Raw genomic sequence first — 27,778 nt, forward strand, 5'->3', positions numbered from 1 at the left:
AGTATCTCCAAATTCCAGTCCATGTCCAGGCGTGGGGCGGCATGTGCATTGTGAGCTTCACAACTCTGAAATATCTGTGAGCAGAGGCAACAACTTCACCAAAGAAATGTGTAATGTTGTTGCTTTATACAACCCGCCCACTATGGGAGCAACAACTTTACCAAAAAGGCAACAACTTTACACATAAAGCAACAACTTTACAATTGTATGACAACAACTTTACAATTGTATGACAACAACTTTACTTATGAAAATAACGTCTCTCTTTTTCTTTCTCTCTCTCTCACTCTCTCTATTTGCAACTGGGGGCTGTGATCAGCGAATGGATGCCATAATTATTCTATTACCTTCAATTACAACCGGTAAACTCTGCAAAGCGTATAATGAGGGCGTTTTAAGAGCATTGCCACGAAACAGAAATCTGAACTTAAAAGATGTACGAACAGTGTGGTTATATAGATAGATAGATTGCGCATTGATTCAAACGTGCTACTTATGATGACGTTCCGTAATAAAGAAAAGGAAAGAGATGTGGAAACTTGTTTCATTAAGTGTATTCTTTCTTGATAATGTGGTGGCTCTGAAAAGAGCCGTTGTTTTGTGGTGCAGGAGGCCGTTAAATTCTAGCCGCCAAATCCGTAGAGTGTTCGTCCCTGCCTCTTCAATGCGTAGACGACGTCCATGGCAGTAACCGTCTTGCGTTTGGCATGCTCGCAGTATGTCACTGCATCGCGGATCACGTTCTCAAGGAAGACTTTCAGGACTCCGCGGGTTTCTTCGTAGATGAGGCCCGAGATTCGCTTCACGCCGCCCCTTCTTGCCAGACGACGGATGGCTGGCTTGGTGATGCCCTGGATGTTATCTCGAAGAACTTTGCGGTGCCGCTTTGCTCCTCCCTTTCCTAGTCCTTTGCCTCCTTTACCGCGTCCAGACATGATGGCGTGAGTTGATTGTGGTTTAGCTGATGAGAGATCCAAAAGCCGAATGATGACGCTCCCAATGACCGAACAGGGTTAAGTAACCGCTTTGCGGACATGGAGGGCGACGCCCCATTCTCCTACTGTCCGCCGCGGCCAGCCCACGATCCGCCTGCACGAGATCCGGCTGGATCGAGTGCGCCACCTCACGGCCGTTCGTTACGTTGACCAGACCAGCACCGCGAGTCGGACGGGCACTGTGTCACATCACATACATTACTCTGTCGCACATTACCTAAAGAAATGAACAAATACAATACACATATGATAATATTGACAGCATGAAGCTACATAGATATGGAGTGGCAGATATATACATATACATATACATATGTACACACACTCACACTCACATAATTTCGAGCTCGAAACGATTTTTCAGAGTAAAACTTCTCTCCCAAACGAAAACCATCACCCTCCCCCCCCCCGCTCGCATTCTGTTTAGCCTATTTTCGCTAGCTCTCACACAATTGTTTGCTCTTGAGTAACACATAAAACTCCTCAACTGTGCCTTCATCTACCATTTCTCTCCTTTTCAACATAAATTCACCAATATAGAATGATTTCTCTTTTTGTAAACTATTCCTTTCTATTTCCCCGTTTCGTGTATTTCCTTCTTTTTTTTTTTTTCCTTTCTTTTCTCAGTGCATCATTCCATCGACTAGTTGATACTGCAACAATTATTCTTTCTTGGGTTTGTGGTGGCTCTTAAAAGAGCCGTTTGATTTTTGGTGTGAGGTGCAAATAAACTTATTTGGCACCCTTCTTGGCAGCAGGCTTCTTTGGTTTTGCCGCCTTGGATTTGGTCGTCGTCTTCTTCGCCACTTTCTTCGGGGTTGCCTTCTTGGATGGCTTCTTTGTTATCGCGTGCGGCGTTGCCGGCCAGCTCCAGAATCTCAGCGGTCAGGTACTCCAGAACAGCAGCTAGGTACACTGGTGCACCAGCGCCTACTCTCTGGGCGTAGTTGCCTTTACGAAGGAAGCGATGAACTCGGCCGACGGGGAACTGCAGGCCGGCGCGTGATGATCGAGACTTGGCCTTGGTGCGAGCCTTGCCAGATTTTCCTCGTCCAGACATGATTGGAGACGGAGAGACAAATGTGTTGACGTGATCTGAATGCTGATTCAACTGAGAGTGTGATCCCCGCCGATTGTTTCCGCACCCATTTATACCCCGCTCGGGGATCCAGCGGGTCAAGATCCTTTTGTTGACCGGTCGACCAATCAGCGTAGCCGGTGGCAGAAGTGGGCAGCTGCTACTGCTGCCAGTGCGGACACAAGCGCTGTTTGCTGCCCTCTTGCTGGCTAACTCGGCACAGTGTCTAGTAGTTCAATGCAGCTAGTTGTATCGCGGCGGCTGTCCATATATTATATTTCACAATAAAGCAATTGTGAATACACACTTTCAGTGTGTTGAATCAGCATTCAGATCACGTCAACACATTGGTAAAAAGGCTCCGAATTAACGTCACAATCTTTCTTTTTTTTTTTCCTTTTCTTGACCATATAGTTTTACTTTTTCTTACCCCCTTCCCTTCACTCCTTCTGTCTCCCTATCTATCCCTCTCCCCTCTCTCTCTCTCTCCCTCTCTATCAAGCACCTTACAGACCCCTTCTCGTCTCAATTACATATGAATTGATTTGCTAGGTACATAATCACCGTAGACTGCGTTTCATTTGAAGGGGGGGGGCAGATATCCCTACTTTACGTGCATTTCATTTATCTTTGTGGTTTTCTTGTTCTCATTTTTCATTTCCGTTCAACTACGTGTGCACTTTTAAATACATAAATATCTAACATCATCCAAGGCTCTACTTTTTAAAACTAAGAATAACAAACAGAATATTGTCCTGTATGAACCATGATATTCTTTCTTGATAATGTGGTGGCTCTGAAAAGAGCCGTTGTGTTGTGTGGTGCGACCACGGAGGACAGGCCTCTCTCTACGCCCTCTCTCCCCGGATGCGACGGGCCAGCTGAATGTCCTTGGGCATGATGGTAACCCGCTTGGCGTGGATGGCGCACAGGTTGGTGTCTTCGAACAGACCGACGAGATAAGCCTCGCTCGCTTCTTGGAGGGCCATGACAGCAGAACTTTGGAAGCGCAGCTCGGTCTTGAAATCCTGAGCAATCTCACGAACAAGTCGCTGGAAGGGGAGTTTGCGGATGAGAAGTTCGGTGCTCTTCTGGTAGCGGCGAATCTCACGAAGTGCGACTGTGCCGGGCCTATAGCGATGAGGTTTCTTCACTCCTCCGGTGGCGGGGGCACTCTTGCGAGCAGCCTTCGTAGCCAGTTGCTTGCGAGGAGCCTTGCCTCCAGTCGACTTGCGAGCCGTCTGCTTGGTGCGAGCCATGTTTTCTTCAGGTAACGAGTGGGGAGTTTTTTCGATGCGGAGTTGGGAAGAGAATGAAACCGCCGGACATCCAGCTCCCATTTTATATCGCGGACGATGGATCCCTAGACCCGGGACGGATCCAATCCGTGGCCTGTGATTGGTCAAGCAGTGATTTCCTTTGTCCGATCTGGGCGCACCAGCCCCGCAGCGGCGGCCCCCACCCGTCCCGTCCGCTATGGTTGGTCACGCCGCTCAACCTGTTCACGCCTTCCCGTAGATGGCGCCGTTGAGATACCAGCTCGCGAATTCAATGATTATTGCGGCGTATAATATACTGAAAACATCATTCCGAACGATTTTTTTCTGTATGCAGGCTGCTGTAACAGTGATATTATTACTATACGTGCATGATGGTATTTGGAATAGATTCATAGAGCAACAGCTCGTTAAGAAGACGATTATATAAAGCGGTGTGGTAATTTAATACACTCTTTTACCCGAAAGGGAAGAGCTGGCTGATTGGAAGTTAATCTATATTGTGCGGGTCTTAAACATTAATCTGTAATATGTTTGCCTAATTTTACCATGTTTCAATCAGGTGGTGCTGTCAATAAACTAATTAAGGAATACATTAAGTGAACACGAGAAGCAAATATAAATAAGCATACAATGTGAAGTCACTATAAACAAGCGATGATTTGTATTTCTCTGGTGGGTAAAGTACTAGCTTTTCGATTCGTTATAATTAGGATATGATTAGGTTTTCATACAACAGTGGGATATTCTTTCTTGGTTTTCTTGGCTTTCTTGGTGACAGCTTTGGTGCCCTCGCTGACGGCGTGCTTTGCCAGTTCTCCGGGGAGAAGGAGGCGCACTGCGGTCTGCACTTCACGGCTGCTGATGGTCGACTTCTTGTTGTACTGACCGAGACGTGCAGCTTCGGCGGCGATGCGTTCGAAAATGTCGTTGACGAAGCTGTTCATGATGGACATGGCGCGACTCGAAATTCCAGTATCTGGGTGGACTTGCTTCAGAACCTTGTAGATGTAGATGCCGTAGCTCTCCTTCCTCTTCCTACGCCTCTTCTTGTCGGCATTGGGCCGGGGAGCCTTGGCAGCTTTCTTGGAACCCTTCTTGGCAACTTGTCCGGATGGAGGAGCCATTGTGAGCGTTGACTAGAGACTAGGCGGATGCGAATTCGATGCAGCTTTGAAAGAGAAATGTTATGGTCAGCTGCCCCCTTTCCTCTTTTATACGCGTTTGGAGGATCCGCTCGCACAGTTCATGCAAATTAGATGAGGATTAGCAGAAGCATCGATTCAGGCGGGCGTGACGGCCCCGCCTGCCGGCCGGCCGGCCGCGGTGGTGGAATAACGGTTTCTGCCACCAGATGGCAGTAGACAGATTTTTGTCCAATTTTACCTTAATTTGTTCACGAATTGCGTGTAAAAATGAAAAACGTGAATAATATTCTCTGCAAATATTAAATCACCATTTACTTTTCTTTTCTTTTCTCTTTGTAATCAAACTAGATCTAGAAAATCTCCTGTAACTATATATATTCTGTTTCGTATCTCGCAAAAAAAGCTGCTAACTTCCCTTATTCCTTTTGATTGCGTGTTAAGCTTACACATGTTATCTACCTTCGTCGCCGCTCGCTGACACGCTGAAGCTGAAATCTATTTGTAAATATTCATTTTGCGTTAGAAAAAAAAAAAACATACCTTCTTGCATTCATACTTTGCTGATACTCTTTTTTTTTTTACCTACTTGATTGATTGATTGATTGATTGATTGATTGACTGCTTGTTTCCCACTGCACAATACCAAAAGCCAATGTCAGACAGCAAGATATTGTCCAGACTTACCCACATTTTGTATTGAGGGTATTGAATCTGCGTAAAATTGGCTATATGCAAAATAGGGTATAGAATCTATCCTCTTTAGTGAGTTTAACTCAATATCAGGTGAAGCCAAACAATCTACTTGATTCATAATACAATGTAGTCAATAATTAGCAGGGTTTGTTTTGGTTTTTTTTGTGTGTGTGTGTTTTTTTTTTTGGTGGGTGTGTGTGTGTGTGCGTGTGTGTGTGTGTGTCTTTTTTATCTTCTGTTTTTTTTTTTTTTTTTCTGAATGATACTGTCTTGGTAGTATCTCCAAATTCCAGTCCATGTCCAGGCGTGGGGCGGCATGTGCATTGTGAGCTTCACAACTCTGAAATATCTGTGAGCAGAGGCAACAACTTCACCAAAGAAATGTGTAATGTTGTTGCTTTATACAACCCGCCCACTATGGGAGCAACAACTTTACCAAAAAGGCAACAACTTTACACATAAAGCAACAACTTTACAATTGTATGACAACAACTTTACAATTGTATGACAACAACTTTACTTATGAAAATAACGTCTCTCTTTTTCTTTCTCTCTCTCTCACTCTCTCTATTTGCAACTGGGGGCTGTGATCAGCGAATGGATGCCATAATTATTCTATTACCTTCAATTACAACCGGTAAACTCTGCAAAGCGTATAATGAGGGCGTTTTAAGAGCATTGCCACGAAACAGAAATCTGAACTTAAAAGATGTACGAACAGTGTGGTTATATAGATAGATAGATTGCGCATTGATTCAAACGTGCTACTTATGATGACGTTCCGTAATAAAGAAAAGGAAAGAGATGTGGAAACTTGTTTCATTAAGTGTATTCTTTCTTGATAATGTGGTGGCTCTGAAAAGAGCCGTTGTTTTGTGGTGCAGGAGGCCGTTAAATTCTAGCCGCCAAATCCGTAGAGTGTTCGTCCCTGCCTCTTCAATGCGTAGACGACGTCCATGGCAGTAACCGTCTTGCGTTTGGCATGCTCGCAGTATGTCACTGCATCGCGGATCACGTTCTCAAGGAAGACTTTCAGGACTCCGCGGGTTTCTTCGTAGATGAGGCCCGAGATTCGCTTCACGCCGCCCCTTCTTGCCAGACGACGGATGGCTGGCTTGGTGATGCCCTGGATGTTATCTCGAAGAACTTTGCGGTGCCGCTTTGCTCCTCCCTTTCCTAGTCCTTTGCCTCCTTTACCGCGTCCAGACATGATGGCGTGAGTTGATTGTGGTTTAGCTGATGAGAGATCCAAAAGCCGAATGATGACGCTCCCAATGACCGAACAGGGTTAAGTAACCGCTTTGCGGACATGGAGGGCGACGCCCCATTCTCCTACTGTCCGCCGCGGCCAGCCCACGATCCGCCTGCACGAGATCCGGCTGGATCGAGTGCGCCACCTCACGGCCGTTCGTTGCGTTGACCAGACCAGCACCGCGAGTCGGACGGGCACTGTGTCACATCACATACATTACTCTGTCGCACATTACCTAAAGAAATGAACAAATAAAATACACATATGATAATATTGACAGCACAAAGCTACATAGATATGGAGTGGCAGATATATACATATACATATACATATATACACACACTCACACTCACATAATTTCGAGCTTGAAACGATTTTTCAGAGTAAAACTTCTCTCCCAAACGAAAACCATCACCCTCCCCCCGCTCGCATTCTGTTTAGCCTATTTTCGCTAGCTCTCACACAATTGTTTGCTCTTGAGTAACACATAAAACTCCTCAATTGTGCCTTCATCTACCATTCTCTCCTTTTCAACATAAATTCACCAATATAGAATGATTTCTGTTTTTGTAAACTATTCCTTTCTATTTCCCCGTTTCGTGTATTTCCTTCTTTTTTTTTTTCTTTCTTTTCTCAGTGCATCTTTCCATCGACTGGTTGATACTGCAACAATTATTCTTTCTTGGGTTTGTGGTGGCTCTTAAAAGAGCCGTTTGATTTTTGGTGTGAGGTGCAAATAAACTTATTTGGCACCCTTCTTGGCAGCAGGCTTCTTTGGTTTTGCCGCCTTGGATTTGGTCGTCGTCTTCTTCGCCACTTTCTTCGGGGTTGCCTTCTTGGATGGCTTCTTTGCTGCGGTCTTCTTCTTGGGCGTCTTCGTTTTCTCCGACTTGGTTGCTGTCTTCTTCGCCGGCTTCTTCTTTGTCGCCTTCTTCTTCTTCTCCTTCTTTTCTGCTGCAGCTTTGGCCTTCTTGGCGACCGCCTTCTCTTTCTTTGCGGCTGCCTTTGCCTTTGCCTTCTCGCGGTCAGCCTTGACCTTTGCCTTCTGCTTCTCTTTTCGTGCCTTCTCCGCCGCCTCTGCCTTTGCTGCCTTGACGTTCAGCTTGAAAGAGCCAGATGCCCCGACACCTTTCGTCTGAACCAGTGTCTCGTTGGCAACCCCTTTCCGCAGAGCTCGCTTGATGAAGATGGTCTGTCGGTCCATATCGCCTACTTTGTAGTTGGCTGCGATGTACTTCTTAATGGCCTGAAGCGATGATCCATTCCGCTCCTTCAGTGCGCCGATAGCAGCATTGACCATCACCTGGGTCGGTGGATGCTCGGGCGCTTTCTTCTTGGTCGTCTTCTTTGCTGCTTCCGAAGCCGCCATCACGATAACAATCGATGCGATACGTAGTGAGTCAGAGAGTAGTGGAACAAAACTAATGACTCGCAACCTTCGCACTGTCGTTTTATCAGCTCATTGCGTACCTCGAAGGAATCACCGGACATCTCGGGCATGGCGTCGTGCAGACGCTCTGCCTAATGTGCTTCCACATCTGTTCTCTGTTTCATATTACTTGATTTACTTTTCTGCTCCATTTGTTTTATCCACGTGTTTCCCTAAGGCAGCTGTTTTATATTACAACATGCCGAAAACTGCAACAATTTTAGACAGCAAACGCACAAACACTAGAGCATTAATGCAATCAAACACACAAACTTCCTATATACATGTGGCTGTGCTGTTCTTATGTTGTCGATAAATTACTCTTTTGTTTTAATACCTTCTTTTTAACCTCAGAACGGCCTCGCCTGACGATTTATCATCTGTGCGTTTCATAAATTCATAAATTCTTCCGAAATTAACTTGGTACGTAACTCTTGCTTATTTTCATACTCTAGTCTATGCTTATTCTTTACTCCATATTCTCTCCTCATCTAATGGTATGTATTGCCACCTTACATATTTAGTCTTTATTCTTTAGTCTAGATATCCCTTATCCATTTTGTCTCCTTATATAATATCATGCATTGTCACCTTACATATTTATCATTATATTTCTTCCTTTCTCTACATTTCCTATATTTATGTGTGATTCAAGTAAGGATAATTAGAGAGAGAGAGAGAGAGAGAGAGAGAGAGAGAGAAAGGAAAAAAAAAGAAAAAGAAAAGAAAAGAAAAAAAAAACCAGATATAGCGGAAATCTCAACACAACACAAAATAGCATGATGAATTGAATGTATTCTTTCTGGAAAATGTGGTGGCCCTGATAAGGGCCGTTTGGTTGAAAAGAGCCGCCGTGAAGTGTCTAACTGGACTTTGCAGTCTTCTTCGGCAGAAGCACAGCCTGGATGTTTGGCAGTACACCACCCTGAGCGATTGTCACGCCTCCCAGCAGCTTGTTCAGCTCTTCGTCGTTGCGAACGGCAAGTTGAAGATGTCGCGGGATGATCCTCGTCTTCTTGTTATCGCGTGCGGCGTTGCCGGCCAGCTCCAGAATCTCAGCGGTCAGGTACTCCAGAACAGCAGCTAGGTACACTGGTGCACCAGCGCCTACTCTCTGGGCGTAGTTGCCTTTACGAAGGAAGCGATGAACTCGGCCGACGGGGAACTGCAGGCCGGCGCGTGATGATCGAGACTTGGCCTTGGTGCGAGCCTTGCCAGATTTTCCTCGTCCAGACATGATTGGAGACGGAGAGACAAATGTGTTGACGTGATCTGAATGCTGATTCAACTGAGAGTGTGATCCCCGCCGATTGTTTCCGCACCCATTTATACCCCGCTCGGGGATCCAGCGGGTCAAGATCCTTTTGTTGACCGGTCGACCAATCAGCGTAGCCGGTGGCAGAAGTGGGCAGCTGCTACTGCTGCCAGTGCGGACACAAGCGCTGTTTGCTGCCCTCTTGCTGGCTAACTCGGCACAGTGTCTAGTAGTTCAATGCAGCTAGTTGTATCGCGGCGGCTGTCCATATATTATATTTCACAATAAAGCAATTGTGAATACACACTTTCAGTGTGTTGAATCAGCATTCAGATCACGTCAACACATTGGTAAAAAGGCTCCGAATTAACGTCACAATCTTTCTTTTTTTTTTTCCTTTTCTTGACCATATAGTTTTACTTTTTCTTACCCCCTTCCCTTCACTCCTTCTGTCTCCCTATCTATCCCTCTCCCCTCTCTCTCTCTCTCCCTCTCTATCAAGCACCTTACAGACCCCTTCTCGTCTCAATTACATATGAATTGATTTGCTAGGTACATAATCACCGTAGACTGCGTTTCATTTGAAGGGGGGGGGGGCAGATATCCCTACTTTACGTGCATTTCATTTATCTTTGTGGTTTTCTTGTTCTCATTTTTCATTTCCGTTCAACTACGTGTGCACTTTTAAATACATAAATATCTAACATCATCCAAGGCTCTACTTTTTAAAACTAAGAATAACAAACAGAATATTGTCCTGTATGAACCATGATATTCTTTCTTGATAATGTGGTGGCTCTGAAAAGAGCCGTTGTGTTGTGTGGTGCGACCACGGAGGACAGGCCTCTCTCTACGCCCTCTCTCCCCGGATGCGACGGGCCAGCTGAATGTCCTTGGGCATGATGGTAACCCGCTTGGCGTGGATGGCGCACAGGTTGGTGTCTTCGAACAGACCGACGAGATAAGCCTCGCTCGCTTCTTGGAGGGCCATGACAGCAGAACTTTGGAAGCGCAGCTCGGTCTTGAAATCCTGAGCAATCTCACGAACAAGTCGCTGGAAGGGGAGTTTGCGGATGAGAAGTTCGGTGCTCTTCTGGTAGCGGCGAATCTCACGAAGTGCGACTGTGCCGGGCCTATAGCGATGAGGTTTCTTCACTCCTCCGGTGGCGGGGGCACTCTTGCGAGCAGCCTTCGTAGCCAGTTGCTTGCGAGGAGCCTTGCCTCCAGTCGACTTGCGAGCCGTCTGCTTGGTGCGAGCCATGTTTTCTTCAGGTAACGAGTGGGGAGTTTTTTCGATGCGGAGTTGGGAAGAGAATGAAACCGCCGGACATCCAGCTCCCATTTTATATCGCGGACGATGGATCCCTAGACCCGGGACGGATCCAATCCGTGGCCTGTGATTGGTCAAGCAGTGATTTCCTTTGTCCGATCTGGGCGCACCAGCCCCGCAGCGGCGGCCCCCACCCGTCCCGTCCGCTATGGTTGGTCACGCCGCTCAACCTGTTCACGCCTTCCCGTAGATGGCGCCGTTGAGATACCAGCTCGCGAATTCAATGATTATTGCGGCGTATAATATACTGAAAACATCATTCCGAACGATTTTTTTCTGTATGCAGGCTGCTGTAACAGTGATATTATTACTATACGTGCATGATGGTATTTGGAATAGATTCATATAGCAACAGCTCGTTAAGAAGACGATTATATAAAGCGGTGTGGTAATTTAATACACTCTTTTACCCGAAAGGGAAGAGCTGGCTGATTGGAAGTTAATCTATATTGTGCGGGTCTTAAACATTAATCTGTAATATGTTTGCCTAATTTTACCATGTTTCAATCAGGTGGTGCTGTCAATAAACTAATTAAGGAATACATTAAGTGAACACGAGAAGCAAATATAAATAAGCATACAATGTGAAGTCACTATAAACAAGCGATGATTTGTATTTCTCTGGTGGGTAAAGTACTAGCTTTTCGATTCGTTATAATTAGGATATGATTAGGTTTTCATACAACAGTGGGATATTCTTTCTTGGTTATGTGGTGGCCCTGATAAGGGCCGTTTGAGATATAGGCGACTGTGGACATCTACTTGGATGTAGTGTACTTGGTGACAGCTTTGGTGCCCTCGCTGACGGCGTGCTTTGCCAGTTCTCCGGGGAGAAGGAGGCGCACTGCGGTCTGCACTTCACGGCTGCTGATGGTCGACTTCTTGTTGTACTGACCGAGACGTGCAGCTTCGGCGGCGATGCGTTCGAAAATGTCGTTGACGAAGCTGTTCATGATGGACATGGCGCGACTCGAAATTCCAGTATCTGGGTGGACTTGCTTCAGAACCTTGTAGATGTAGATGCCGTAGCTCTCCTTCCTCTTCCTACGCCTCTTCTTGTCGGCATTGGGCCGGGGAGCCTTGGCAGCTTTCTTGGAACCCTTCTTGGCAACTTGTCCGGATGGAGGAGCCATTGTGAGCGTTGACTAGAGACTAGGCGGATGCGAATTCGATGCAGCTTTGAAAGAGAAATGTTATGGTCAGCTGCCCCCTTTCCTCTTTTATACGCGTTCGGAGGATCCGCTCGCACAGTTCATGCAAATTAGATGAGGATTAGCAGAAGCATCGATTCAGGCGGGCGTGACGGCCCCGCCTGCCGGCCGGCCGGCCGCGGTGGTGGAATAACGGTTTCTGCCACCAGATGGCAGTAGACAGATTTTTGTCCAATTTTACCTTAATTTGTTCACGAATTGCGTGTAAAAATGAAAAACGTGAATAATATTCTCTGCAAATATTAAATCACCATTTACTTTTCTTTTCTTTTCTCTTTGTAATCAAACTAGATCTAGAAAATCTCCTGTAACTATATATATTCTGTTTCGTATCTCGCAAAAAAGCTGCTAACTTCCCTTATTCCTTTTGATTGCGTGTTAAGCTTACACATGTTATCTACCTTCGTCGCCGCTTGCTGACACGCTGAAGCTGAAATCTATTTGTAAATATTCATTTTGCGTTAGAAAAAAAAAAAAAACATACCTTCTTGCATTCATATTTTGCTGATACTCTTCTTTTTTTACCTACTTGATTGATTGATTGATTGATTGATTGATTGACTGCTTGTTTCCCACTGCACAATACCAAAAGCCAATGTCAGACAGCAAGATATTGTCCAGACTTACCCACATTTTGTATTGAGGGTATTGAATCTGCGTAAAATTGGCTATATGCCAAATAGGGTATAGAATCTATCCTCTTTAGTGAGTTTAACTCAATATCAGGTGAAGCCAAACAATCTACTTGATTCATAATACAATGTAGTCAATAATTAGCAGGGTTTGTTTTGGTTTTTTTTGTGTGTGTGTGTTTTTTTTTTTGGTGGGTGTGTGTGTGTGTGCGTGTGTGTGTGTGTGTCTTTTTTATCTTCTGTTTTTTTTTTTTTTTTTTTTCTGAATGATACTGTCTTGGTAGTATCTCCAAATTCCAGTCCATGTCCAGGCGTGGGGCGGCATGTGCATTGTGAGCTTCACAACTCTGAAATATCTGTGAGCAGAGGCAACAACTTCACCAAAGAAATGTGTAATGTTGTTGCTTTATACAACCCGCCCACTATGGGAGCAACAACTTTACCAAAAAGGCAACAACTTTACACATAAAGCAACAACTTTACAATTGTATGACAACAACTTTACAATTGTATGACAACAACTTTACTTATGAAAATAACGTCTCTCTTTTTCTTTCTCTCTCTCTCACTCTCTCTATTTGCAACTGGGGGCTGTGATCAGCGAATGGATGCCATAATTATTCTATTACCTTCAATTACAACCGGTAAACTCTGCAAAGCGTATAATGAGGGCGTTTTAAGAGCATTGCCACGAAACAGAAATCTGAACTTAAAAGATGTACGAACAGTGTGGTTATATAGATAGATAGATTGCGCATTGATTCAAACGTGCTACTTATGATGACGTTCCGTAATAAAGAAAAGGAAAGAGATGTGGAAACTTGTTTCATTAAGTGTATTCTTTCTTGATAATGTGGTGGCTCTGAAAAGAGCCGTTGTTTTGTGGTGCAGGAGGCCGTTAAATTCTAGCCGCCAAATCCGTAGAGTGTTCGTCCCTGCCTCTTCAATGCGTAGACGACGTCCATGGCAGTAACCGTCTTGCGTTTGGCATGCTCGCAGTATGTCACTGCATCGCGGATCACGTTCTCAAGGAAGACTTTCAGGACTCCGCGGGTTTCTTCGTAGATGAGGCCCGAGATTCGCTTCACGCCGCCCCTTCTTGCCAGACGACGGATGGCTGGCTTGGTGATGCCCTGGATGTTATCTCGAAGAACTTTGCGGTGCCGCTTTGCTCCTCCCTTTCCTAGTCCTTTGCCTCCTTTACCGCGTCCAGACATGATGGCGTGAGTTGATTGTGGTTTAGCTGATGAGAGATCCAAAAGCCGAATGATGACGCTCCCAATGACCGAACAGGGTTAAGTAACCGCTTTGCGGACATGGAGGGCGACGCCCCATTCTCCTACTGTCCGCCGCGGCCAGCCCACGATCCGCCTGCACGAGATCCGGCTGGATCGAGTGCGCCACCTCACGGCCGTTCGTTACGTTGACCAGACCAGCACCGCGAGTCGGACGGGCACTGTGTCACATCACATACATTACTCTGTCGCACATTACCTAAAGAAATGAACAAATACAATACACATATGATAATATTGACAGCATGAAGCTACATAGATATGGAGTGGCAGATATATACATATACATATACATATGTACACACACTCACACTCACATAATTTCGAGCTCGAAACGATTTTTCAGAGTAAAACTTCTCTCCCAAACGAAAACCATCACCCTCCCCCCCCCCGCTCGCATTCTGTTTAGCCTATTTTCGCTAGCTCTCACACAATTGTTTGCTCTTGAGTAACACATAAAACTCCTCAACTGTGCCTTCATCTACCATTTCTCTCCTTTTCAACATAAATTCACCAATATAGAATGATTTCTCTTTTTGTAAACTATTCCTTTCTATTTCCCCGTTTCGTGTATTTCCTTCTTTTTTTTTTTTTCCTTTCTTTTCTCAGTGCATCATTCCATCGACTAGTTGATACTGCAACAATTATTCTTTCTTGGGTTTGTGGTGGCTCTTAAAAGAGCCGTTTGATTTTTGGTGTGAGGTGCAAATAAACTTATTTGGCACCCTTCTTGGCAGCAGGCTTCTTTGGTTTTGCCGCCTTGGATTTGGTCGTCGTCTTCTTCGCCACTTTCTTCGGGGTTGCCTTCTTGGATGGCTTCTTTGCTGCGGTCTTCTTCTTGGGCGTCTTCGTTTTCTCCGACTTGGTTGCTGTCTTCTTCGCCGGCTTCTTCTTTGTCGCCTTCTTCTTCTTCTCCTTCTTTTCTGCTGCAGCTTTGGCCTTCTTGGCGACCGCCTTCTCTTTCTTTGCGGCTGCCTTTGCCTTTGCCTTCTCGCGGTCAGCCTTGACCTTTGCCTTCTGCTTCTCTTTTCGTGCCTTCTCCGCCGCCTCTGCCTTTGCTGCCTTGACGTTCAGCTTGAAAGAGCCAGATGCCCCGACACCTTTCGTCTGAACCAGTGTCTCGTTGGCAACCCCTTTCCGCAGAGCTCGCTTGATGAAGATGGTCTGTCGGTCCATATCGCCTACTTTGTAGTTGGCTGCGATGTACTTCTTAATGGCCTGAAGCGATGATCCATTCCGCTCCTTCAGTGCGCCGATAGCAGCATTGACCATCACCTGGGTCGGTGGATGCTCGGGCGCTTTCTTCTTGGTCGTCTTCTTTGCTGCTTCCGAAGCCGCCATCACGATAACAATCGATGCGATACGTAGTGAGTCAGAGAGTAGTGGAACAAAACTAATGACTCGCAACCTTCGCACTGTCGTTTTATCAGCTCATTGCGTACCTGGAAGGAATCACCGGACATCTCGGGCATGGCGTCGTGCAGACGCTCTGCCTAATGTGCTTCCACATCTGTTCTCTGTTTCATATTACTTGATTTACTTTTCTGCTCCATTTGTTTTATCCACGTGTTTCCCTAAGGCAGCTGTTTTATATTACAACATGCCGAAAACTGCAACAATTTTAGACAGCAAACGCACAAACACTAGAGCATTAATGCAATCAAACACACAAACTTCCTACATACATGTGGCTGTGCTGTTCTTATGTTGTCGATAAATTACTCTTTTGTTTTAATACCTTCTTTTTAACCTCAGAACGGCCTCGCCTGACGATTTATCATCTGTGCATTTCATAAATTCATAAATTCTTCCGAAATTAACTTGGTACGTAACTCTTGCTTATTTTCATACTCTAGTCTATGCTTATTCTTTACTCCATATTCTCTCCTCATCTAATGGTATGTATTGCCACCTTACATATTTAGTCTTTATTCTTTAGTCTAGATATCCCTTATCCATTTTGTCTCCTTATATAATATCATGCATTGTCACCTTACATATTTATCATTATATTTCTTCCTTTCTCTACATTTCCTATATTTATGTGTGATTCAAGTAAGGATAATTAGAGAGAGAGAGAGAGAGAGAGAGAGAGAAAGGAAAAAAAAAGAAAAAGAAAAGAAAAGAAAAAAAAAACCAGATATAGCGGAAATCTCAACACAACACAAAATAGCATGATGAATTGAATGTATTCTTTCTGGAAAATGTGGTGGCCCTGATAAGGGCCGTTTGGTTGAAAAGAGCCGCCGTGAAGTGTCTAACTGGACTTTGCAGTCTTCTTCGGCAGAAGCACAGCCTGGATGTTTGGCAGTACACCACCCTGAGCGATTGTCACGCCTCCCAGCAGCTTGTTCAGCTCTTCGTCGTTGCGAACGGCAAGTTGAAGATGTCGCGGGATGATCCTCGTCTTCTTGTTATCGCGTGCGGCGTTGCCGGCCAGCTCCAGAATCTCAGCGGTCAGGTACTCCAGAACAGCAGCTAGGTACACTGGTGCACCAGCGCCTACTCTCTGGGCGTAGTTGCCTTTACGAAGGAAGCGATGAACTCGGCCGACGGGGAACTGCAGGCCGGCGCGTGATGATCGAGACTTGGCCTTGGTGCGAGCCTTGCCAGATTTTCCTCGTCCAGACATGATTGGAGACGGAGAGACAAATGTGTTGACGTGATCTGAATGCTGATTCAACTGAGAGTGTGATCCCCGCCGATTGTTTCCGCACCCATTTATACCCCGCTCGGGGATCCAGCGGGTCAAGATCCTTTTGTTGACCGGTCGACCAATCAGCGTAGCCGGTGGCAGAAGTGGGCAGCTGCTACTGCTGCCAGTGCGGACACAAGCGCTGTTTGCTGCCCTCTTGCTGGCTAACTCGGCACAGTGTCTAGTAGTTCAATGCAGCTAGTTGTATCGCGGCGGCTGTCCATATATTATATTTCACAATAAAGCAATTGTGAATACACACTTTCAGTGTGTTGAATCAGCATTCAGATCACGTCAACACATTGGTAAAAAGGCTCCGAATTAACGTCACAATCTTTCTTTTTTTTTTTCCTTTTCTTGACCATATAGTTTTACTTTTTCTTACCCCCTTCCCTTCACTCCTTCTGTCTCCCTATCTATCCCTCTCCCCTCTCTCTCTCTCTCCCTCTCTATCAAGCACCTTACAGACCCCTTCTCGTCTCAATTACATATGAATTGATTTGCTAGGTACATAATCACCGTAGACTGCGTTTCATTTGAAGGGGGGGGGGGCAGATATCCCTACTTTACGTGCATTTCATTTATCTTTGTGGTTTTCTTGTTCTCATTTTTCATTTCCGTTCAACTACGTGTGCACTTTTAAATACATAAATATCTAACATCATCCAAGGCTCTACTTTTTAAAACTAAGAATAACAAACAGAATATTGTCCTGTATGAACCATGATATTCTTTCTTGATAATGTGGTGGCTCTGAAAAGAGCCGTTGTGTTGTGTGGTGCGACCACGGAGGACAGGCCTCTCTCTACGCCCTCTCTCCCCGGATGCGACGGGCCAGCTGAATGTCCTTGGGCATGATGGTAACCCGCTTGGCGTGGATGGCGCACAGGTTGGTGTCTTCGAACAGACCGACGAGATAAGCCTCGCTCGCTTCTTGGAGGGCCATGACAGCAGAACTTTGGAAGCGCAGCTCGGTCTTGAAATCCTGAGCAATCTCACGAACAAGTCGCTGGAAGGGGAGTTTGCGGATGAGAAGTTCGGTGCTCTTCTGGTAGCGGCGAATCTCACGAAGTGCGACTGTGCCGGGCCTATAGCGATGAGGTTTCTTCACTCCTCCGGTGGCGGGGGCACTCTTGCGAGCAGCCTTCGTAGCCAGTTGCTTGCGAGGAGCCTTGCCTCCAGTCGACTTGCGAGCCGTCTGCTTGGTGCGAGCCATGTTTTCTTCAGGTAACGAGTGGGGAGTTTTTTCGATGCGGAGTTGGGAAGAGAATGAAACCGCCGGACATCCAGCTCCCATTTTATATCGCGGACGATGGATCCCTAGACCCGGGACGGATCCAATCCGTGGCCTGTGATTGGTCAAGCAGTGATTTCCTTTGTCCGATCTGGGCGCACCAGCCCCGCAGCGGCGGCCCCCACCCGTCCCGTCCGCTATGGTTGGTCACGCCGCTCAACCTGTTCACGCCTTCCCGTAGATGGCGCCGTTGAGATACCAGCTCGCGAATTCAATGATTATTGCGGCGTATAATATACTGAAAACATCATTCCGAACGATTTTTTTCTGTATGCAGGCTGCTGTAACAGTGATATTATTACTATACGTGCATGATGGTATTTGGAATAGATTCATATAGCAACAGCTCGTTAAGAAGACGATTATATAAAGCGGTGTGGTAATTTAATACACTCTTTTACCCGAAAGGGAAGAGCTGGCTGATTGGAAGTTAATCTATATTGTGCGGGTCTTAAACATTAATCTGTAATATGTTTGCCTAATTTTACCATGTTTCAATCAGGTGGTGCTGTCAATAAACTAATTAAGGAATACATTAAGTGAACACGAGAAGCAAATATAAATAAGCATACAATGTGAAGTCACTATAAACAAGCGATGATTTGTATTTCTCTGGTGGGTAAAGTACTAGCTTTTCGATTCGTTATAATTAGGATATGATTAGGTTTTCATACAACAGTGGGATATTCTTTCTTGGTTATGTGGTGGCCCTGATAAGGGCCGTTTGAGATATAGGCGACTGTGGACATCTACTTGGATGTAGTGTACTTGGTGACAGCTTTGGTGCCCTCGCTGACGGCGTGCTTTGCCAGTTCTCCGGGGAGAAGGAGGCGCACTGCGGTCTGCACTTCACGGCTGCTGATGGTCGACTTCTTGTTGTACTGACCGAGACGTGCAGCTTCGGCGGCGATGCGTTCGAAAATGTCGTTGACGAAGCTGTTCATGATGGACATGGCGCGACTCGAAATTCCAGTATCTGGGTGGACTTGCTTCAGAACCTTGTAGATGTAGATGCCGTAGCTCTCCTTCCTCTTCCTACGCCTCTTCTTGTCGGCATTGGGCCGGGGAGCCTTGGCAGCTTTCTTGGAACCCTTCTTGGCAACTTGTCCGGATGGAGGAGCCATTGTGAGCGTTGACTAGAGACTAGGCGGATGCGAATTCGATGCAGCTTTGAAAGAGAAATGTTATGGTCAGCTGCCCCCTTTCCTCTTTTATACGCGTTCGGAGGATCCGCTCGCACAGTTCATGCAAATTAGATGAGGATTAGCAGAAGCATCGATTCAGGCGGGCGTGACGGCCCCGCCTGCCGGCCGGCCGGCCGCGGTGGTGGAATAACGGTTTCTGCCACCAGATGGCAGTAGACAGATTTTTGTCCAATTTTACCTTAATTTGTTCACGAATTGCGTGTAAAAATGAAAAACGTGAATAATATTCTCTGCAAATATTAAATCACCATTTACTTTTCTTTTCTTTTCTCTTTGTAATCAAACTAGATCTAGAAAATCTCCTGTAACTATATATATTCTGTTTCGTATCTCGCAAAAAAGCTGCTAACTTCCCTTATTCCTTTTGATTGCGTGTTAAGCTTACACATGTTATCTACCTTCGTCGCCGCTTGCTGACACGCTGAAGCTGAAATCTATTTGTAAATATTCATTTTGCGTTAGAAAAAAAAAAAAAAACATACCTTCTTGCATTCATATTTTGCTGATACTCTTCTTTTTTTACCTACTTGATTGATTGATTGATTGATTGATTGATTGACTGCTTGTTTCCCACTGCACAATACCAAAAGCCAATGTCAGACAGCAAGATATTGTCCAGACTTACCCACATTTTGTATTGAGGGTATTGAATCTGCGTAAAATTGGCTATATGCCAAATAGGGTATAGAATCTATCCTCTTTAGTGAGTTTAACTCAATATCAGGTGAAGCCAAACAATCTACTTGATTCATAATACAATGTAGTCAATAATTAGCAGGGTTTGTTTTGGTTTTTTTTGTGTGTGTGTGTTTTTTTTTTTGGTGGGTGTGTGTGTGTGTGCGTGTGTGTGTGTGTGTCTTTTTTATCTTCTGTTTTTTTTTTTTTTTTTTTTCTGAATGATACTGTCTTGGTAGTATCTCCAAATTCCAGTCCATGTCCAGGCGTGGGGCGGCATGTGCATTGTGAGCTTCACAACTCTGAAATATCTGTGAGCAGAGGCAACAACTTCACCAAAGAAATGTGTAATGTTGTTGCTTTATACAACCCGCCCACTATGGGAGCAACAACTTTACCAAAAAGGCAACAACTTTACACATAAAGCAACAACTTTACAATTGTATGACAACAACTTTACAATTGTATGACAACAACTTTACTTATGAAAATAACGTCTCTCTTTTTCTTTCTCTCTCTCTCACTCTCTCTATTTGCAACTGGGGGCTGTGATCAGCGAATGGATGCCATAATTATTCTATTACCTTCAATTACAACCGGTAAACTCTGCAAAGCGTATAATGAGGGCGTTTTAAGAGCATTGCCACGAAACAGAAATCTGAACTTAAAAGATGTACGAACAGTGTGGTTATATAGATAGATAGATTGCGCATTGATTCAAACGTGCTACTTATGATGACGTTCCGTAATAAAGAAAAGGAAAGAGATGTGGAAACTTGTTTCATTAAGTGTATTCTTTCTTGATAATGTGGTGGCTCTGAAAAGAGCCGTTGTTTTGTGGTGCAGGAGGCCGTTAAATTCTAGCCGCCAAATCCGTAGAGTGTTCGTCCCTGCCTCTTCAATGCGTAGACGACGTCCATGGCAGTAACCGTCTTGCGTTTGGCATGCTCGCAGTATGTCACTGCATCGCGGATCACGTTCTCAAGGAAGACTTTCAGGACTCCGCGGGTTTCTTCGTAGATGAGGCCCGAGATTCGCTTCACGCCGCCCCTTCTTGCCAGACGACGGATGGCTGGCTTGGTGATGCCCTGGATGTTATCTCGAAGAACTTTGCGGTGCCGCTTTGCTCCTCCCTTTCCTAGTCCTTTGCCTCCTTTACCGCGTCCAGACATGATGGCGTGAGTTGATTGTGGTTTAGCTGATGAGAGATCCAAAAGCCGAATGATGACGCTCCCAATGACCGAACAGGGTTAAGTAACCGCTTTGCGGACATGGAGGGCGACGCCCCATTCTCCTACTGTCCGCCGCGGCCAGCCCACGATCCGCCTGCACGAGATCCGGCTGGATCGAGTGCGCCACCTCACGGCCGTTCGTTACGTTGACCAGACCAGCACCGCGAGTCGGACGGGCACTGTGTCACATCACATACATTACTCTGTCGCACATTACCTAAAGAAATGAACAAATACAATACACATATGATAATATTGACAGCATGAAGCTACATAGATATGGAGTGGCAGATATATACATATACATATACATATGTACACACACTCACACTCACATAATTTCGAGCTCGAAACGATTTTTCAGAGTAAAACTTCTCTCCCAAACGAAAACCATCACCCTCCCCCCCCCCCGCTCGCATTCTGTTTAGCCTATTTTCGCTAGCTCTCACACAATTGTTTGCTCTTGAGTAACACATAAAACTCCTCAACTGTGCCTTCATCTACCATTTCTCTCCTTTTCAACATAAATTCACCAATATAGAATGATTTCTCTTTTTGTAAACTATTCCTTTCTATTTCCCCGTTTCGTGTATTTCCTTCTTTTTTTTTTTCCTTTCTTTTCTCAGTGCATCATTCCATCGACTAGTTGATACTGCAACAATTATTCTTTCTTGGGTTTGTGGTGGCTCTTAAAAGAGCCGTTTGATTTTTGGTGTGAGGTGCAAATAAACTTATTTGGCACCCTTCTTGGCAGCAGGCTTCTTTGGTTTTGCCGCCTTGGATTTGGTCGTCGTCTTCTTCGCCACTTTCTTCGGGGTTGCCTTCTTGGATGGCTTCTTTGCTGCGGTCTTCTTCTTGGGCGTCTTCGTTTTCTCCGACTTGGTTGCTGTCTTCTTCGCCGGCTTCTTCTTTGTCGCCTTCTTCTTCTTCTCCTTCTTTTCTGCTGCAGCTTTGGCCTTCTTGGCGACCGCCTTCTCTTTCTTTGCGGCTGCCTTTGCCTTTGCCTTCTCGCGGTCAGCCTTGACCTTTGCCTTCTGCTTCTCTTTTCGTGCCTTCTCCGCCGCCTCTGCCTTTGCTGCCTTGACGTTCAGCTTGAAAGAGCCAGATGCCCCGACACCTTTCGTCTGAACCAGTGTCTCGTTGGCAACCCCTTTCCGCAGAGCTCGCTTGATGAAGATGGTCTGTCGGTCCATATCGCCTACTTTGTAGTTGGCTGCGATGTACTTCTTAATGGCCTGAAGCGATGATCCATTCCGCTCCTTCAGTGCGCCGATAGCAGCATTGACCATCACCTGGGTCGGTGGATGCTCGGGCGCTTTCTTCTTGGTCGTCTTCTTTGCTGCTTCCGAAGCCGCCATCACGATAACAATCGATGCGATACGTAGTGAGTCAGAGAGTAGTGGAACAAAACTAATGACTCGCAACCTTCGCACTGTCGTTTTATCAGCTCATTGCGTACCTCGAAGGAATCACCGGACATCTCGGGCATGGCGTCGTGCAGACGCTCTGCCTAATGTGCTTCCACATCTGTTCTCTGTTTCATATTACTTGATTTACTTTTCTGCTCCATTTGTTTTATCCACGTGTTTCCCTAAGGCAGCTGTTTTATATTACAACATGCCGAAAACTGCAACAATTTTAGACAGCAAACGCACAAACACTAGAGCATTAATGCAATCAAACACACAAACTTCCTACATACATGTGGCTGTGCTGTTCTTATGTTGTCGATAAATTACTCTTTTGTTTTAATACCTTCATTTTAACCTCAGAACGGCCTCGCCTGACGATTTATCATCTGTGCATTTCATAAATTCATAAATTCTTCCGAAATTAACTTGGTACGTAACTCTTGCTTATTTTCATACTCTAGTCTATGCTTATTCTTTACTCCATATTCTCTCCTCATCTAATGGTATGTATTGCCACCTTACATATTTAGTCTTTATTCTTTAGTCTAGATATCCCTTATCCATTTTGTCTCCTTATATAATATCATGCATTGTCACCTTACATATTTATCATTATATTTCTTCCTTTCTCTACATTTCCTATATTTATGTGTGATTCAAGTAAGGATAATTAGAGAGAGAGAGAGAGAGAGAGAGAGAGAAAGGAAAAAAAAGAAAAAGAAAAGAAAAGAAAAAAAAACCAGATATAGCGGAAATCTCAACACAACACAAAATAGCATGATGAATTGAATGTATTCTTTCTGGAAAATGTGGTGGCCCTGATAAGGGCCGTTTGGTTGAAAAGAGCCGCCGTGAAGTGTCTAACTGGACTTTGCAGTCTTCTTCGGCAGAAGCACAGCCTGGATGTTTGGCAGTACACCACCCTGAGCGATTGTCACGCCTCCCAGCAGCTTGTTCAGCTCTTCGTCGTTGCGAACGGCAAGTTGAAGATGTCGCGGGATGATCCTCGTCTTCTTGTTATCGCGTGCGGCGTTGCCGGCCAGCTCCAGAATCTCAGCGGTCAGGTACTCCAGAACAGCAGCTAGGTACACTGGTGCACCAGCGCCTACTCTCTGGGCGTAGTTGCCTTTACGAAGGAAGCGATGAACTCGGCCGACGGGGAACTGCAGGCCGGCGCGTGATGATCGAGACTTGGCCTTGGTGCGAGCCTTGCCAGATTTTCCTCGTCCAGACATGATTGGAGACGGAGAGACAAATGTGTTGACGTGATCTGAATGCTGATTCAACTGAGAGTGTGATCCCCGCCGATTGTTTCCGCACCCATTTATACCCCGCTCGGGGATCCAGCGGGTCAAGATCCTTTTGTTGACCGGTCGACCAATCAGCGTAGCCGGTGGCAGAAGTGGGCAGCTGCTACTGCTGCCAGTGCGGACACAAGCGCTGTTTGCTGCCCTCTTGCTGGCTAACTCGGCACAGTGTCTAGTAGTTCAATGCAGCTAGTTGTATCGCGGCGGCTGTCCATATATTATATTTCACAATAAAGCAATTGTGAATACACACTTTCAGTGTGTTGAATCAGCATTCAGATCACGTCAACACATTGGTAAAAAGGCTCCGAATTAACGTCACAATCTTTCTTTTTTTTTTTCCTTTTCTTGACCATATAGTTTTACTTTTTCTTACCCCCTTCCCTTCACTCCTTCTGTCTCCCTATCTATCCCTCTCCCCTCTCTCTCTCTCTCCCTCTCTATCAAGCACCTTACAGACCCCTTCTCGTCTCAATTACATATGAATTGATTTGCTAGGTACATAATCACCGTAGACTGCGTTTCATTTGAAGGGGGGGGGGGGGCAGATATCCCTACTTTACGTGCATTTCATTTATCTTTGTGGTTTTCTTGTTCTCATTTTTCATTTCCGTTCAACTACGTGTGCACTTTTAAATACATAAATATCTAACATCATCCAAGGCTCTACTTTTTAAAACTAAGAATAACAAACAGAATATTGTCCTGTATGAACCATGATATTCTTTCTTGATAATGTGGTGGCTCTGAAAAGAGCCGTTGTGTTGTGTGGTGCGACCACGGAGGACAGGCCTCTCTCTACGCCCTCTCTCCCCGGATGCGACGGGCCAGCTGAATGTCCTTGGGCATGATGGTAACCCGCTTGGCGTGGATGGCGCACAGGTTGGTGTCTTCGAACAGACCGACGAGATAAGCCTCGCTCGCTTCTTGGAGGGCCATGACAGCAGAACTTTGGAAGCGCAGCTCGGTCTTGAAATCCTGAGCAATCTCACGAACAAGTCGCTGGAAGGGGAGTTTGCGGATGAGAAGTTCGGTGCTCTTCTGGTAGCGGCGAATCTCACGAAGTGCGACTGTGCCGGGCCTATAGCGATGAGGTTTCTTCACTCCTCCGGTGGCGGGGGCACTCTTGCGAGCAGCCTTCGTAGCCAGTTGCTTGCGAGGAGCCTTGCCTCCAGTCGACTTGCGAGCCGTCTGCTTGGTGCGAGCCATGTTTTCTTCAGGTAACGAGTGGGGAGTTTTTTCGATGCGGAGTTGGGAAGAGAATGAAACCGCCGGACATCCAGCTCCCATTTTATATCGCGGACGATGGATCCCTAGACCCGGGACGGATCCAATCCGTGGCCTGTGATTGGTCAAGCAGTGATTTCCTTTGTCCGATCTGGGCGCACCAGCCCCGCAGCGGCGGCCCCCACCCGTCCCGTCCGCTATGGTTGGTCACGCCGCTCAACCTGTTCACGCCTTCCCGTAGATGGCGCCGTTGAGATACCAGCTCGCGAATTCAATGATTATTGCGGCGTATAATATACTGAAAACATCATTCCGAACGATTTTTTTCTGTATGCAGGCTGCTGTAACAGTGATATTATTACTATACGTGCATGATGGTATTTGGAATAGATTCATATAGCAACAGCTCGTTAAGAAGACGATTATATAAAGCGGTGTGGTAATTTAATACACTCTTTTACCCGAAAGGGAAGAGCTGGCTGATTGGAAGTTAATCTATATTGTGCGGGTCTTAAACATTAATCTGTAATATGTTTGCCTAATTTTACCATGTTTCAATCAGGTGGTGCTGTCAATAAACTAATTAAGGAATACATTAAGTGAACACGAGAAGCAAATATAAATAAGCATACAATGTGAAGTCACTATAAACAAGCGATGATTTGTATTTCTCTGGTGGGTAAAGTACTAGCTTTTCGATTCGTTATAATTAGGATATGATTAGGTTTTCATACAACAGTGGGATATTCTTTCTTGGTTATGTGGTGGCCCTGATAAGGGCCGTTTGAGATATAGGCGACTGTGGACATCTACTTGGATGTAGTGTACTTGGTGACAGCTTTGGTGCCCTCGCTGACGGCGTGCTTTGCCAGTTCTCCGGGGAGAAGGAGGCGCACTGCGGTCTGCACTTCACGGCTGCTGATGGTCGACTTCTTGTTGTACTGACCGAGACGTGCAGCTTCGGCGGCGATGCGTTCGAAAATGTCGTTGACGAAGCTGTTCATGATGGACATGGCGCGACTCGAAATTCCAGTATCTGGGTGGACTTGCTTCAGAACCTTGTAGATGTAGATGCCGTAGCTCTCCTTCCTCTTCCTACGCCTCTTCTTGTCGGCATTGGGCCGGGGAGCCTTGGCAGCTTTCTTGGAACCCTTCTTGGCAACTTGTCCGGATGGAGGAGCCATTGTGAGCGTTGACTAGAGACTAGGCGGATGCGAATTCGATGCAGCTTTGAAAGAGAAATGTTATGGTCAGCTGCCCCCTTTCCTCTTTTATACGCGTTCGGAGGATCCGCTCGCACAGTTCATGCAAATTAGATGAGGATTAGCAGAAGCATCGATTCAGGCGGGCGTGACGGCCCCGCCTGCCGGCCGGCCGGCCGCGGTGGTGGAATAACGGTTTCTGCCACCAGATGGCAGTAGACAGATTTTTGTCCAATTTTACCTTAATTTGTTCACGAATTGCGTGTAAAAATGAAAAACGTGAATAATATTCTCTGCAAATATTAAATCACCATTTACTTTTCTTTTCTTTTCTCTTTGTAATCAAACTAGATCTAGAAAATCTCCTGTAACTATATATATTCTGTTTCGTATCTCGCAAAAAAGCTGCTAACTTCCCTTATTCCTTTTGATTGCGTGTTAAGCTTACACATGTTATCTACCTTCGTCGCCGCTTGCTGACACGCTGAAGCTGAAATCTATTTGTAAATATTCATTTTGCGTTAGAAAAAAAAAAAACATACCTTCTTGCATTCATATTTTGCTGATACTCTTCTTTTTTTACCTACTTGATTGATTGATTGATTGATTGATTGATTGACTGCTTGTTTCCCACTGCACAATACCAAAAGCCAATGTCAGACAGCAAGATATTGTCCAGACTTACCCACATTTTGTATTGAGGGTATTGAATCTGCGTAAAATTGGCTATATGCCAAATAGGGTATAGAATCTATCCTCTTTAGTGAGTTTAACTCAATATCAGGTGAAGCCAAACAATCTACTTGATTCATAATACAATGTAGTCAATAATTAGCAGGGTTTGTTTTGGTTTTTTTTGTGTGTGTGTGTTTTTTTTTTTGGTGGGTGTGTGTGTGTGTGCGTGTGTGTGTGTGTGTCTTTTTTATCTTCTGTTTTTTTTTTTTTTTTTTTCTGAATGATACTGTCTTGGTAGTATCTCCAAATTCCAGTCCATGTCCAGGCGTGGGGCGGCATGTGCATTGTGAGCTTCACAACTCTGAAATATCTGTGAGCAGAGGCAACAACTTCACCAAAGAAATGTGTAATGTTGTTGCTTTATACAACCCGCCCACTATGGGAGCAACAACTTTACCAAAAAGGCAACAACTTTACACATAAAGCAACAACTTTACAATTGTATGACAACAACTTTACAATTGTATGACAACAACTTTACTTATGAAAATAACGTCTCTCTTTTTCTTTCTCTCTCTCTCACTCTCTCTATTTGCAACTGGGGGCTGTGATCAGCGAATGGATGCCATAATTATTCTATTACCTTCAATTACAACCGGTAAACTCTGCAAAGCGTATAATGAGGGCGTTTTAAGAGCATTGCCACGAAACAGAAATCTGAACTTAAAAGATGTACGAACAGTGTGGTTATATAGATAGATAGATTGCGCATTGATTCAAACGTGCTACTTATGATGACGTTCCGTAATAAAGAAAAGGAAAGAGATGTGGAAACTTGTTTCATTAAGTGTATTCTTTCTTGATAATGTGGTGGCTCTGAAAAGAGCCGTTGTTTTGTGGTGCAGGAGGCCGTTAAATTCTAGCCGCCAAATCCGTAGAGTGTTCGTCCCTGCCTCTTCAATGCGTAGACGACGTCCATGGCAGTAACCGTCTTGCGTTTGGCATGCTCGCAGTATGTCACTGCATCGCGGATCACGTTCTCAAGGAAGACTTTCAGGACTCCGCGGGTTTCTTCGTAGATGAGGCCCGAGATTCGCTTCACGCCGCCCCTTCTTGCCAGACGACGGATGGCTGGCTTGGTGATGCCCTGGATGTTATCTCGAAGAACTTTGCGGTGCCGCTTTGCTCCTCCCTTTCCTAGTCCTTTGCCTCCTTTACCGCGTCCAGACATGATGGCGTGAGTTGATTGTGGTTTAGCT

The 27,778-nt window shown here is 45.4% G+C and overlaps 5 protein-coding genes across 5 annotated transcripts; all 5 read right to left on the reverse strand.

Annotated features, from left to right (window-relative positions):
* Positions 1 to 623: 623 nt before the first annotated feature.
* Positions 624 to 935, reverse strand: LOC140246586 (histone H4). The gene has a single exon (XM_072325926.1). It carries the CDS (start codon positions 933 to 935, stop codon positions 624 to 626), a length of 312 nt encoding a protein of 103 aa, XP_072182027.1.
* A 3,143-nt stretch (positions 936 to 4,078) lies between these two features.
* On the reverse strand, positions 4,079 to 4,477 carry LOC140246587 (histone H2B.2, embryonic-like). The gene has a single exon (XM_072325927.1). It carries the CDS (start codon positions 4,475 to 4,477, stop codon positions 4,079 to 4,081), a length of 399 nt encoding a protein of 132 aa, XP_072182028.1.
* Positions 4,478 to 11,215: 6,738 nt separating this feature from the next.
* Positions 11,216 to 11,590, reverse strand: LOC140246588 (histone H2B.1, embryonic-like). Its single transcript, XM_072325929.1, has 2 exons — positions 11,506 to 11,590; positions 11,216 to 11,442 (listed from the first exon to the last, which is right to left on the reverse strand). Exons 1-2 carry the CDS (start codon positions 11,588 to 11,590, stop codon positions 11,216 to 11,218), a joined length of 312 nt encoding a protein of 103 aa, XP_072182030.1.
* Positions 11,591 to 18,333: 6,743 nt separating this feature from the next.
* On the reverse strand, positions 18,334 to 18,708 carry LOC140246589 (histone H2B.1, embryonic-like). The gene is made up of 2 exons (XM_072325930.1): positions 18,624 to 18,708; positions 18,334 to 18,560 (listed from the first exon to the last, which is right to left on the reverse strand). Exons 1-2 carry the CDS (start codon positions 18,706 to 18,708, stop codon positions 18,334 to 18,336), a joined length of 312 nt encoding a protein of 103 aa, XP_072182031.1.
* A 6,743-nt stretch (positions 18,709 to 25,451) lies between these two features.
* On the reverse strand, positions 25,452 to 25,826 carry LOC140246590 (histone H2B.1, embryonic-like). The gene is made up of 2 exons (XM_072325931.1): positions 25,742 to 25,826; positions 25,452 to 25,678 (listed from the first exon to the last, which is right to left on the reverse strand). Exons 1-2 carry the CDS (start codon positions 25,824 to 25,826, stop codon positions 25,452 to 25,454), a joined length of 312 nt encoding a protein of 103 aa, XP_072182032.1.
* Positions 25,827 to 27,778: the final 1,952 nt, after the last annotated feature.

Source organism: Diadema setosum, chromosome 3 (assembly GCF_964275005.1).
Source record: "Diadema setosum chromosome 3, eeDiaSeto1, whole genome shotgun sequence".
In the NCBI taxonomy this organism is placed as follows: domain Eukaryota; kingdom Metazoa; phylum Echinodermata; class Echinoidea; order Diadematoida; family Diadematidae; genus Diadema; species Diadema setosum.

Excerpts from the sequence above, each read along its gene's own strand:
- LOC140246586 (XM_072325926.1), bottom strand. The coding sequence starts at position 935 with ATGTCTGGACGCGGTAAAGGAGGCAAAGGACTAGGAAAGGGAGGAGCA.
- LOC140246590 (XM_072325931.1), bottom strand. The coding sequence starts at position 25,826 with ATGGCTCCTCCATCCGGACAAGTTGCCAAGAAGGGTTCCAAGAAAGCT. Across the intron at positions 25,679-25,741 it reads CAATGCCGACAAGAAGAGGC|ATACTGGAATTTCGAGTCGC; the intron begins GTAGGAAGAGGA and ends AAGTCCACCCAG.
- LOC140246587 (XM_072325927.1), bottom strand. The coding sequence starts at position 4,477 with ATGGCTCCTCCATCCGGACAAGTTGCCAAGAAGGGTTCCAAGAAAGCT.
- LOC140246589 (XM_072325930.1), bottom strand. The coding sequence starts at position 18,708 with ATGGCTCCTCCATCCGGACAAGTTGCCAAGAAGGGTTCCAAGAAAGCT. Across the intron at positions 18,561-18,623 it reads CAATGCCGACAAGAAGAGGC|ATACTGGAATTTCGAGTCGC; the intron begins GTAGGAAGAGGA and ends AAGTCCACCCAG.
- LOC140246588 (XM_072325929.1), bottom strand. The coding sequence starts at position 11,590 with ATGGCTCCTCCATCCGGACAAGTTGCCAAGAAGGGTTCCAAGAAAGCT. Across the intron at positions 11,443-11,505 it reads CAATGCCGACAAGAAGAGGC|ATACTGGAATTTCGAGTCGC; the intron begins GTAGGAAGAGGA and ends AAGTCCACCCAG.